Here is a 12,432-nt window from a genome sequence, read left to right as displayed (position 1 = left end):
ACTGTTCTTGGTATTTTGGCCCATTCCTCCATGCAGATTTCCTCTAGAGCAGTGATGTTTTGGGGCTGTTGCTGGGCAACACGAACTTTCAACTCCCTCCAAAGATTTTCTATGGGGTTGAGATATGGAGACTGGCAATGCCACTCCAGGACCTTCAAATGCTTCTTACAAAGCCACTCCTTTGTTGCCCGGGCGGTGTGTTTTTAAGTGGGAGAACTTGCACAATTGGTGGCTGACTAAATATTTGTTTGCCCCACTGTGTATGTATGTGTGTGTGTGTGTATGTGTGTATGTGTGTATGTATGTATGTATGTATGTATGTATGTATGTATGTATGTATACATACATATGTGTGTAAATAAATAAGAATTAGCCTCTAATCGAATGATGGTGTACCTCACACCTCTCAACATACATGTGTAATAGAGTACCACAGTATGAGTCAAAATACCCATAAAACCTAGCGGTCAAATAGGGAAATGGTTCCAATCGTTTTTGCACCCTTAATTTCTCCAATAGGGGATTTTAAAAATACTTAAAATAAGGGTCGAGTTTCGTGTAGGCTTACCATTGCTTGACGTTTTGATCTCTTTAGGACAAGGTGACTTTTATCAATATATTCGCCTGTATTTACCCCCCAAAAATGAAATGCTAAAATGATTGGAACCATTTCCCTGTTTGACTGTTAGGTTTCATGGGTATTATGACACCTCCACTGTGGGGCTCTATGGGCCCTTTTTAAGACTTAAAATCTAAACGTGGTCAAAGAGACACATTCTTACGTTTTGGAAAGAAGAGGAGGATGTCTTGGGTTCTCGATCTTCTGAGAGATTTCCACTTAACCTCCCAAAGTAGTGTCCATCACTCCAAGCTGTTCTGATGATGCACTCTGAGGAAGGCCAAACTCTATTTTAACTTAAGGTTGTTGGAATGGGAACTTCAGAAGGTCCTGAAGAAAGGCAATCAGAACCGATTTTTTTCAGGTAAGAGTCAAATTTTCATGTACTCACTAAAACACCTTGATACATTAAATAGTTACAACTATTATAATCTTAACTAATATGAGATGGTGAGTATAGTGATTTTGAACTCTCAGACAAAAATGGCAATACTGGTTTTTTTTTCTTGTGTATTTAAGGTCAGATCAAAACCATCTCCTACAGACTGTCCAATGAGGTTTGGACTTTCCGAGAAGAGTCTCACTTCCCTAAGATGGACATCATGAACTCCTCAGATATCTTCACCCTCCAGGGGGAGACGGACAGGCAGCACAGAGAGAGGGTAGGTTTCTGTATTAACACCATCCCTGTACTGGCATTGGCACCAGCTTATCTCATCTGAGTGCTCTCTACACCTATTCCCTTACTGTTACTCCCTTACTGTTCAGGTCCATGCTACTCCCTTACTGTTCAGGTCCTTGCTATTCAGGTCCCTGCTACTACCTTACTGTTCAGGTCCATGCTATTCCCTTACTATTCAGGTCCCTGCAATTCCCTTACTGTTCAGGTCCCTGCTATTCCCTTACTGTTCAGGTCCATGCTATTCCCTTACTGTTCAGGTCCATGCTATTCCCTTACTGTTCAGGTCCCTGCTATTCCCTTACTGTTCAGGTCCCTGCTATTCCCTTACTGTTCAGGTCCATGCTATTCCCTTACTGTTCAGGTCCCTGCTATTCCCTTACTGTTCAGGTCCCTGCTATTCCCTTACTGTTCAGGTCCCTGCTATTCCCTTACTGTTCAGGTCCATGCTATTCCCTTACTGTTCAGGTCCATGCTATTCCCCTACTGTTCAGGTCCCTGCAATTCCCTTACTGTTCAGGTCCATGCTATTCCCTTACTGTTCAGGTCCCTGCTATTCAGGTCCCTGCTACTCCCTTACTGTTCAGGTCCATGCTATTCCCTTACTGTTCAGGTCCCTGCTATTCAGGTCCCTGCTATTCCCTTACTGTTCAGGTCCCTGCTATTCCCTTACTATTCAGGTCCTGCTATTCCCTTACTGTTCAGGTCCCTGCTATTCCCTTACTGTTCAGGTCCCTGCTATTCCCTTACTGTTCAGGTCCCTGCTATTCCCTTACTGTTCAGGTCCCTGCTATTCCCTTACTGTTCAGGTCCCTGCTATTCCCTTACTGTTCAGGTCCATGCTATTCCCTTACTGTTCAGGTCCCTGCTATTCAGGTCCCTGCTACTCCCTTACTGTTCAGGTCCATGCTATTCCCTTACTGTTCAGGTCCCTGCTATTCAGGTCCCTGCTATTCCCTTACTGTTCAGGTCCCTGCTATTCCCTTACTGTTCAGGTCCCTGCTATTCCCTTACTGTTCAGGTCCCTGCTATTCCCTTACTGTTCAGGTCCCTGCTATTCCCTTACTGTTCAGGTCCCTGCTATTCCCTTACTGTTCAGCTCCATGCTATTCCCTTACTGTTCAGCTCCATGCTATTCCCTTACTGTTCAGGTCCATGCTATTCCCTTACTGTTCAGGTCCATGCTATTCCCTTACTGTTCAGGTCCCTGCTATTCCCTTACTGTTCAGGTCCCTGCTATTCCCTTACTGTTCAGGTCCCTGCTATTCCCTTACTGTTCAGGTCCCTGCTATTCAGGTCCCTGCTACTCCCTTACTGTTCAGGTCCATGCTATTCCCTTACTGTTCAGGTCCCTGCTATTCCCTTACTGTTCAGGTCCCTGCTATTCCCTTACTGTTCAGGTCCCTGCTATTCCCTTACTGTTCAGCTCCATGCTATTCCCTTACTGTTCAGGTCCCTGCTATTCCCTTACTGTTCAGGTCCATGCTATTCCCTTACTGTTCAGGTCCCTGCTATTCCCTTACTGTTCAGGTCCCTGCTATTCCCTTACTGTTCAGGTCCATGCTATTCCCTTACTGTTCAGGTCCCTGCTATTCCCTTACTGTTCAGGTCCCTGCTATTCCCTTACTGTTCAGGTCCCTGCTATTCCCTTACTGTTCAGGTCCCTGCTATTCCCTTACTGTTCAGGTCCCTGCTATTCCCTTACTGTTCAGGTCCATGCTATTCCCTTACTGTTCAGGTCCCTGCTATTCCCTTACTGTTCAGGTCCATGCTATTCCCTTACTGTTCAGGTCCCTGCTATTCCCTTACTGTTCAGGTCCCTGCTATCCCCTTACTGTTCAGGTCCCTGCTATTCCCTTACTGTTCAGGTCCCTGCTATTCCCTTACTGTTCAGGTCCATGCTATTCCCTTACTGTTCAGGTCCCTGCTATTCCCTTACTGTTCAGGTCCATGCTATTCCCTTACTGTTCAGGTCCCTGCTATTCCCTTACTGTTCAGGTCCCTGCTATCCCCTTACTGTTCAGGTCCCTGCTATTCCCTTACTGTTCAGGTCCCTGCTATTCCCTTACTGTTCAGGTCCCTGCTACTCCCTTACTGTTCAGGTCCCTGCTATTCAGGTCCCTGCTATTCCCTTACTGTTCAGGTCCCTGCTACTCCCTTACTGTTCAGGTCCCTGCTACTCCCTTACTGTTCAGGTCACTGCTACTCCCTTACTGTTCAGGTCCCTGCTACTCCCTTACTGTTCAGGTCCCTGCTACTCCCTTACTGTTCAGGTCCCTGCTACTCCCTTACTGTTCAGGTCCCTGCTACTCCCTTACTGTTCAGGTCCATGCTATTCCCTTACTGTTCAGGTCCATGCTACTCCCTTACTGTTCAGGTCCCTGCTACTCCCTTACTGTTCAGGTCCCTGCTATTCAGGTCCCTGCTATTCCCTTACTGTTCAGGTCCCTGCTACTCCCTTACTGTTCAGGTCCCTGCTATTCAGGTCCCTGCTATTCCCTTACTGTTCAGGTCCCTGCTATTCAGGTCCCTGCTACTCCCTTACTGTTCAGGTCCATGCTATTCCCTTACTGTTCAGGTCCCTGCTATTCAGGTCCCTGCTATTCCCTTACTGTTCAGGTCCCTGCTATTCCCTTACTGTTCAGGTCCCTGCTATTCCCTTACTGTTCAGGTCCCTGCTATTCCCTTACTGTTCAGGTCCCTGCTATTCCCTTACTGTTCAGGTCCCTGCTATTCCCTTACTGTTCAGGTCCCTGCTATTCCCTTACTGTTCAGGTCCCTGCTATTCCCTTACTGTTCAGGTCCATGCTATTCCCTTACTGTTCAGGTCCCTGCTATTCAGGTCCCTGCTACTCCCTTACTGTTCAGGTCCATGCTATTCCCTTACTGTTCAGGTCCCTGCTATTCAGGTCCCTGCTATTCCCTTACTGTTCAGGTCCCTGCTATTCCCTTACTGTTCAGGTCCCTGCTATTCCCTTACTGTTCAGGTCCCTGCTATTCCCTTACTGTTCAGGTCCCTGCTATTCCCTTACTGTTCAGGTCCCTGCTATTCCCTTACTGTTCAGCTCCATGCTATTCCCTTACTGTTCAGCTCCATGCTATTCCCTTACTGTTCAGGTCCATGCTATTCCCTTACTGTTCAGGTCCCTGCTATTCCCTTACTGTTCAGGTCCCTGCTATTCCCTTACTGTTCAGGTCCCTGCTATTCAGGTCCCTGCTACTCCCTTACTGTTCAGGTCCATGCTATTCCCTTACTGTTCAGGTCCCTGCTATTCAGGTCCCTGCTATTCCCTTACTGTTCAGGTCCCTGCTATTCCCTTACTGTTCAGGTCCCTGCTATTCCCTTACTGTTCAGGTCCCTGCTATTCCCTTACTGTTCAGGTCCCTGCTATTCCCTTACTGTTCAGGTCCCTGCTATTCCCTTACTGTTCAGGTCCCTGCTATTCCCTTACTGTTCAGGTCCCTGCTATTCCCTTACTGTTCAGGTCCCTGCTATTCCCTTACTGTTCAGGTCCCTGCTATTCCCTTACTGTTCAGGTCCCTGCTATTCCCTTACTGTTCAGGTCCCTGCTATTCCCTTACTGTTCAGGTCCATGCTATTCCCTTACTGTTCAGGTCCCTGCTATTCAGGTCCCTGCTACTCCCTTACTGTTCAGGTCCATGCTATTCCCTTACTGTTCAGGTCCCTGCTATTCAGGTCCCTGCTATTCCCTTACTGTTCAGGTCCCTGCTATTCCCTTACTGTTCAGGTCCCTGCTATTCCCTTACTGTTCAGGTCCCTGCTATTCCCTTACTGTTCAGGTCCCTGCTATTCCCTTACTGTTCAGGTCCCTGCTATTCCCTTACTGTTCAGCTCCATGCTATTCCCTTACTGTTCAGCTCCATGCTATTCCCTTACTGTTCAGGTCCATGCTATTCCCTTACTGTTCAGGTCCCTGCTATTCCCTTACTGTTCAGGTCCCTGCTATTCCCTTACTGTTCAGGTCCCTGCTATTCAGGTCCCTGCTACTCCCTTACTGTTCAGGTCCATGCTATTCCCTTACTGTTCAGGTCCCTGCTATTCAGGTCCCTGCTATTCCCTTACTGTTCAGGTCCCTGCTATTCCCTTACTGTTCAGGTCCCTGCTATTCCCTTACTGTTCAGGTCCCTGCTATTCCCTTACTGTTCAGGTCCCTGCTATTCCCTTACTGTTCAGGTCCCTGCTATTCCCTTACTGTTCAGGTCCCTGCTATTCCCTTACTGTTCAGCTCCATGCTATTCCCTTACTGTTCAGGTCCCTGCTATTCCCTTACTGTTCAGGTCCATGCTATTCCCTTACTGTTCAGGTCCCTGCTATTCCCTTACTGTTCAGGTCCCTGCTATTCCCTTACTGTTCAGGTCCATGCTATTCCCTTACTGTTCAGGTCCCTGCTATTCCCTTACTGTTCAGGTCCCTGCTATTCCCTTACTGTTCAGGTCCCTGCTATTCCCTTACTGTTCAGGTCCCTGCTATTCCCTTACTGTTCAGGTCCCTGCTATTCCCTTACTGTTCAGGTCCATGCTATTCCCTTACTGTTCAGGTCCCTGCTATTCCCTTACTGTTCAGGTCCATGCTATTCCCTTACTGTTCAGGTCCCTGCTATTCCCTTACTGTTCAGGTCCCTGCTATCCCCTTACTGTTCAGGTCCCTGCTATTCCCTTACTGTTCAGGTCCCTGCTATTCCCTTACTGTTCAGGTCCATGCTATTCCCTTACTGTTCAGGTCCCTGCTATTCCCTTACTGTTCAGGTCCATGCTATTCCCTTACTGTTCAGGTCCCTGCTATTCCCTTACTGTTCAGGTCCCTGCTATCCCCTTACTGTTCAGGTCCCTGCTATTCCCTTACTGTTCAGGTCCCTGCTATTCCCTTACTGTTCAGGTCCCTGCTACTCCCTTACTGTTCAGGTCCCTGCTATTCAGGTCCCTGCTATTCCCTTACTGTTCAGGTCCCTGCTACTCCCTTACTGTTCAGGTCCCTGCTACTCCCTTACTGTTCAGGTCACTGCTACTCCCTTACTGTTCAGGTCCCTGCTACTCCCTTACTGTTCAGGTCCCTGCTACTCCCTTACTGTTCAGGTCCCTGCTACTCCCTTACTGTTCAGGTCCCTGCTACTCCCTTACTGTTCAGGTCCATGCTATTCCCTTACTGTTCAGGTCCATGCTACTCCCTTACTGTTCAGGTCCCTGCTACTCCCTTACTGTTCAGGTCCCTGCTATTCAGGTCCCTGCTATTCCCTTACTGTTCAGGTCCCTGCTACTCCCTTACTGTTCAGGTCCCTGCTATTCAGGTCCCTGCTATTCCCTTACTGTTCAGGTCCATGCTATTCCCTTACTGTTCAAGTCCCTGCTATTCCCTTACTGTTCAGGTCCCTGCTACTCCCTTACTGTTCAGGTCCCTGCTATTCCCTTACTGTTCAGGTCCCTGCTACTCCCTTACTGTTCAGGTCCCTGCTACTCCCTTACTGTTCAGGTCCCTGCTACTCCCTTACTGTTCAGGTCCCTGCTACTCCCTTACTGTTCAGGTCCCTGCTACTCCCTTACTGTTCAGGTCCATGCTATTCCCTTACTGTTCAGGTCCCTGCTATTCCCTTACTGTTCAGGTCCCTGCTACTCCCTTACTGTTCAGGTCCCTGCTACTCCCTTACTGTTCAGGTCACTGCTACTCCCTTACTGTTCAGGTCCCTGCTACTCCCTTACTGTTCAGGTCCCTGCTACTCCCTTACTGTTCAGGTCCCTGCTACTCCCTTACTGTTCAGGTCCCTGCTACTCCCTTACTGTTCAGGTCCATGCTATTCCCTTACTGTTCAGGTCCATGCTACTGCCTTACTGTTCAGGTCCCTGCTACTCCCTTACTGTTCAGGTCCCTGCTATTCAGGTCCCTGCTATTCCCTTACTGTTCAGGTCCCTGCTACTCCCTTACTGTTCAGGTCCCTGCTATTCAGGTCCCTGCTATTCCCTTACTGTTCAGGTCCATGCTATTCCCTTACTGTTCAAGTCCCTGCTATTCCCTTACTGTTCAGGTCCCTGCTACTCCCTTACTGTTCAGGTCCCTGCTATTCCCTTACTGTTCAGGTCCCTGCTACTCCCTTACTGTTCAGGTCCCTGCTACTCCCTTACTGTTCAGGTCCCTGCTACTCCCTTACTGTTCAGGTCCCTGCTACTCCCTTACTGTTCAGGTCCCTGCTACTCCCTTACTGTTCAGGTCCATGCTATTCCCTTACTGTTCAGGTCCATGCTATTCCCTTACTGTTCAGGTCCATGCTATTCCCTTACTGTTCAGGTCCCTGCTACTCCCTTACTGTTCAGGTCCCTGCTACTCCCTTACTGTTCAGGTCCCTGCTACTCCCTTACTGTTCAGGTCCCTGCTATTCAGGTCCCTGCTATTCCCTTACTGTTCAGGTCCCTGCTACTCCCTTACTGTTCAGGTCCCTGCTATTCAGGTCCCTGCTATTCCCTTACTGTTCAGGTCCATGCTATTCCCTTACTGTTCAAGTCCCTGCTATTCCCTTACTGTTCAGGTCCCTGCTACTCCCTTACTGTTCAGGTCCCTGCTATTCCCTTACTGTTCAGGTCCCTGCTATTACCTTACTGTTCAGGTCCCTGCTATTCCCTTACTGTTCAGGTCCCTGCTATTCCCTTACTGTTCAGGTCCCTGCTATTCCCTTACTGTTCAGGTCCATGCTATTCCCTTACTGTTCAGGTCCATGCTATTCCCTTACTGTTCAGGTCCATGCTATTCCCTTACTGTTCAGGTCCCTGCTATTCCCTTACTGTTCAGGTCCCTGCTATTCCCTTACTGTTCAGGTCCCTGCTATTCCCTTACTGTTCAGGTCCCTGCTATTCCCTTACTGTTCAGGTCCCTGCTATTCCCTTACTGTTCAGGTCCCTGCTATTCCCTTACTGTTCAGGTCCCTGCTATTCCCTTACTGTTCAGGTCTCTGCTATTCACTTACTGTTCAGGTCTCTGCAATTCCCTTACTGTTCAGGTCCCTGCTATTCCCTTACTGTTCAGGTCCCTGCTATTCCCTTACTGTTCAGGTCCATGCTATTCCCTTACTGTTCAGGTCCATGCTATTCCCTTACTGTTCAGGTCCATGCTATTCCCTTACTGCTCAGGTCCATGCTATTGCCTTACTGTTCAGGTCCATGCTATTCCCTTACTGTTCAGGTCCCTGCTACTCCCTTACTGTTCAGGTCCCTGCTATTCAGGTCCCTGCTATTCCCTTACTGTTCAGGTCCCTGCTACTCCCTTACTGTTCAGGTCCCTGCTATTCAGGTCCCTGCTATTCCCTTACTGTTCAGGTCCCTGCTATTCCCTTACTGTTCAGGTCCCTGCTACTCCCTTACTGTTCAGGTCCCTGCTATTCCCTTACTGTTCAGGTCTCTGCTATTCCCTTACTGTTCAGGTCCCTGCTATTCCCTTACTGTTCAGGTCCCTGCTATTCCCTTACTGTTCAGGTCCCTGCTATTCCCTTACTGTTCAGGTCCATGCTATTCCCTTACTGTTCAGGTCCCTGCTATTTCCTTACTGTTCAGGTCCCTGCTATTCCCTTACTGTTCAGGTCCCTGCTATTCCCTTACTGTTCAGGTCCATGCTATTCCCTTACTGTTCAGGTCCATGCTATTCCCTTACTGTTCAGGTCCATGCTATTCCCTTACTGCTCAGGTCCATGCTATTGCCTTACTGTTCAGGTCCATGCTATTCCCTTACTGTTCAGGTCCCTGCTACTCCCTTACTGTTCAGGTCCCTGCTATTCAGGTCCCTGCTATTCCCTTACTGTTCAGGTCCCTGCTACTCCCTTACTGTTCAGGTCCCTGCTATTCAGGTCCCTGCTATTCCCTTACTGTTCAGGTCCCTGCTATTCCCTTACTGTTCAGGTCCCTGCTATTCCCTTACTGTTCAGGTCCCTGCTACTCCCTTACTGTTCAGGTCCCTGCTATTCCCTTACTGTTCAGGTCTCTGCTATTCCCTTACTGTTCAGGTCCCTGCTATTCCCTTACTGTTCAGGTCCCTGCTATTCCCTTACTGTTCAGGTCCCTGCTATTCCCTTACTGTTCAGGTCCATGCTATTCCCTTACTGTTCAGGTCCCTGCTATTTCCTTACTGTTCAGGTCCCTGCTATTCCCTTACTGTTCAGGTCCCTGCTATTCCCTTACTGTTCAGGTCCCTGCTATTCCCTTACTATTCAGGTCCCTGCTATTCCCTTACTGTTCAGGTCCCTGCTATTCCCTTACTGTTCAGGTCCATGCTATTCCCTTACTGTTCAGGTCCCTGCTATTTCCTTACTGTTCAGGTCCCTGCTATTCCCTTACTGTTCAGGTCCCTGCTATTCCCTTACTGTTCAGGTCCCTGCTATTCCCTTACTGTTCAGGTCCCTGCTATTCCCTTACTGTTCAGGTCCCTGCTATTCCCTTACTGTTCAGGTCCCTGCTACTCCCTTACTGTTCAGGTCCCTGCTATTCCCTTACTGTTCAGGTCTCTGCTATTCCCTTACTGTTCAGGTCCCTGCTATTCCCTTACTGTTCAGGTCCCTGCTATTCCCTTACTGTTCAGGTCCCTGCTATTCCCTTACTGTTCAGGTCCATGCTATTCCCTTACTGTTCAGGTCCCTGCTATTTCCTTACTGTTCAGGTCCCTGCTATTCCCTTACTGTTCAGGTCCCTGCTATTCCCTTACTGTTCAGGTCCCTGCTATTCCCTTACTGTTCAGGTCCCTGCTATTCCCTTACTGTTCAGGTCCATGCTATTCCCTTACTGTTCAGGTCCCTGCTATTCCCTTACTGTTCAGGTCCCTGCTATTCCCTTACTGTTCAGGTCCCTGCTATTCCCTTACTGTTCAGGTCCCTGCTATTCCCTTACTATTCAGGTCCCTGCTATTCCCTTACTGTTCAGGTCCCTGCTATTCCCTTACTGTTCAGGTCCATGCTATTCCCTTACTGTTCAGGTCCATGCTATTCCCTTACTGTTCAGGTCCCTGCTATTCCCTTACTGTTCAGGTCCCTGCTATTCCCTTACTGTTCAGGTCCATGGACTACCATTACTGAGTGATCTATATGTTTGTTTTTTAGAGAATACATTTGCTTCTGAGGTTCTATCCAAATGGCAAACCCTTCATCACGTTATATCCAGACGGAACAGGTAATGTGTTGTATCTTTTTATTTAAGAGACTCGGGCACCAGGCAATTGTACAACAGCTTAGCAATAAGTTCCTTAGTGAAAACAAAGCTATCCATCTGGGAATGTTGCTATCATCATCTCCTCTGTGGAGGCTGCTGACTTCACCTATATAATCATGGAGGACAAGGATTTAGAGCCAAACTTTGAGGCCATGTTTACAACCAGAGGCCAGTCTACGTGCTACCACCCCAATGGACTTATATGGTGTGTACCATTTAATACTTGCCATGAAAATCACATACACAGATCAACTGTGGCAGTGTTCTGCTGTTACTGCATGTCTATACTGGAACTGTGGCCTACTTGTGTTTGGAAACTGGACCTAAGCTTTGGGGTGTGTGTGTGTGTGTGAAGGGTGAACCTGACTCAGCTGGGAGGCTCCTGCTGCAGTGAGACCGGGGCTCTGAGACGACGCTGGACCTGGCTGGACCTTGAGCCTCACATCCAAGCCCCTCCCTTCCAGCCCATCTGTCTGGTCCTAGGTAGCCACGTCAGCCTCCGCATCCAGTCCCAGGAACGCATCTACCTCACATTCTCCTCTCACCAAAGCAGAGTACGTTTCAACGTGGGCTCCAAACTCAAGGTGAGTCGTCACAGGACTGTCTCAAGTAAGCACATATTGATGAACTTCTCCGTCGTTCATTGATTGATGGATTTTCAAGGATAAGGATAATTACAGTAATGCACATAAAACATACATAGCTGATAAGCTGCTAATCTCATGGACACGCTCCATCCCATGTGTTCTGTTTTCTGTTGTTTTTCTCTCCTAGCTAACCCATCCGGAAGGCCTAGTGATGCCGGGGCCAGACATCCTGCAACAACATCTCCAAATGAAAAGCCTGGAGATTTACACTCTGCTGGACCGGATGCAGACCTGCATGGCCTACCAGCACTCGGCCAATCCCCACAACATTAAGCCCCAGTACAGCCTCGTTGCCCAGATGCAGAGACTCAAGAGACAGATGGAAAAACAGAGTTCACCCAAAAACACCAAAGCTCTCATGGCCTCTAAGGACTTATAACAACTGACAACTCAAAGCCTGTGTTGTTCTAGAATTCATATTGTTGCTATGAAACCAAGGCATTTAGCATTTTATTCTAATTAGAAATAAATGCAGTAGCCATGTGTAGCTATGCTAAAATATTAGAAAAGACTGGTCATGTTTCTTGTCAGATACATTTTGAATAGATTTAATGGTTGGCCCATTGTGCAAATTAAGAAATTAGTCAGCAGTCTAAGGAAAATGATGAATGAGGCACCTCACTCTTCAATCACAAGTAGGCCTAGAAGATTCAGTTGAGGTCCCAACAACCCTTGAACCCACCAACCCAGCCGTTTAATGTTGCTGGTCGGCTGTACAGCTGCCACGCGACTTGAAGGATGTGTAGTGATGCAGGAAACCTACAAACGGGGTAATAATGTTTTGACTAACTAGTTTTATACTGACTCGGTGCAGGTATCATAGCTAACTCCGAATCTTCAATAGAAATAGGCCACGGTAGACAGAACCTTAATTACTCATCTGTGCAGCAGCCTGAAGGTCAACTGATTGACCATGACATTTCTGAACAGTCTCTTCAGAGGAGCTGTGTCTGCGATGTTATGCCCACGGCATTTACATAATTTAAGTAAAAATAAATCTTGTGAGTTAATTTAAGAGTTGGCATATCATATATTTCCATATATATATATATATATTTTTTTTTTTAAGTAGTAGAAGGGAAAAAAAATACATTGCAATGAGTTTTCATGTCAGTGGCATAATGTTGACTTATCTGAATGCCTGGACCACAGCTATGGGAATGTGTGGAGGTCATCTCCAGAATGAGCACCAGGACACAGACCGACTGGGTGGACCAGAGGAGACATGAGGACAGTAGCCGAGGTAAGAGGAGAAAAGTACTATCAGATGAGATGAGTGATGATTGTTATAG

The 12,432-nt window shown here is 47.8% G+C and overlaps 1 protein-coding gene across 1 annotated transcript; it reads left to right on the top strand.

Moving 5' to 3' along the window:
* The first annotated feature begins 265 nt into the window (after positions 1–265).
* LOC110520620 (glutamate-rich protein 6-like) lies at positions 266–12,157 on the top strand. Its single transcript, XM_036975248.1, has 4 exons — positions 266–1,281; positions 10,385–10,698; positions 10,849–11,077; positions 11,268–12,157. Exons 2-4 carry the CDS (start codon positions 10,610–10,612, stop codon positions 11,517–11,519), a joined length of 570 nt encoding a protein of 189 aa, XP_036831143.1. The 5' UTR covers positions 266–1,281; positions 10,385–10,609; the 3' UTR covers positions 11,520–12,157.
* The last annotated feature ends 275 nt before the right edge of the window (positions 12,158–12,432 follow it).

Source organism: Oncorhynchus mykiss, chromosome 3 (genome assembly GCF_013265735.2).
Source record: "Oncorhynchus mykiss isolate Arlee chromosome 3, USDA_OmykA_1.1, whole genome shotgun sequence".
Taxonomy (NCBI): Eukaryota; Metazoa; Chordata; class Actinopteri; order Salmoniformes; family Salmonidae; genus Oncorhynchus; species Oncorhynchus mykiss.
This window is presented reverse-complemented; position numbering and strand designations above follow the sequence as displayed.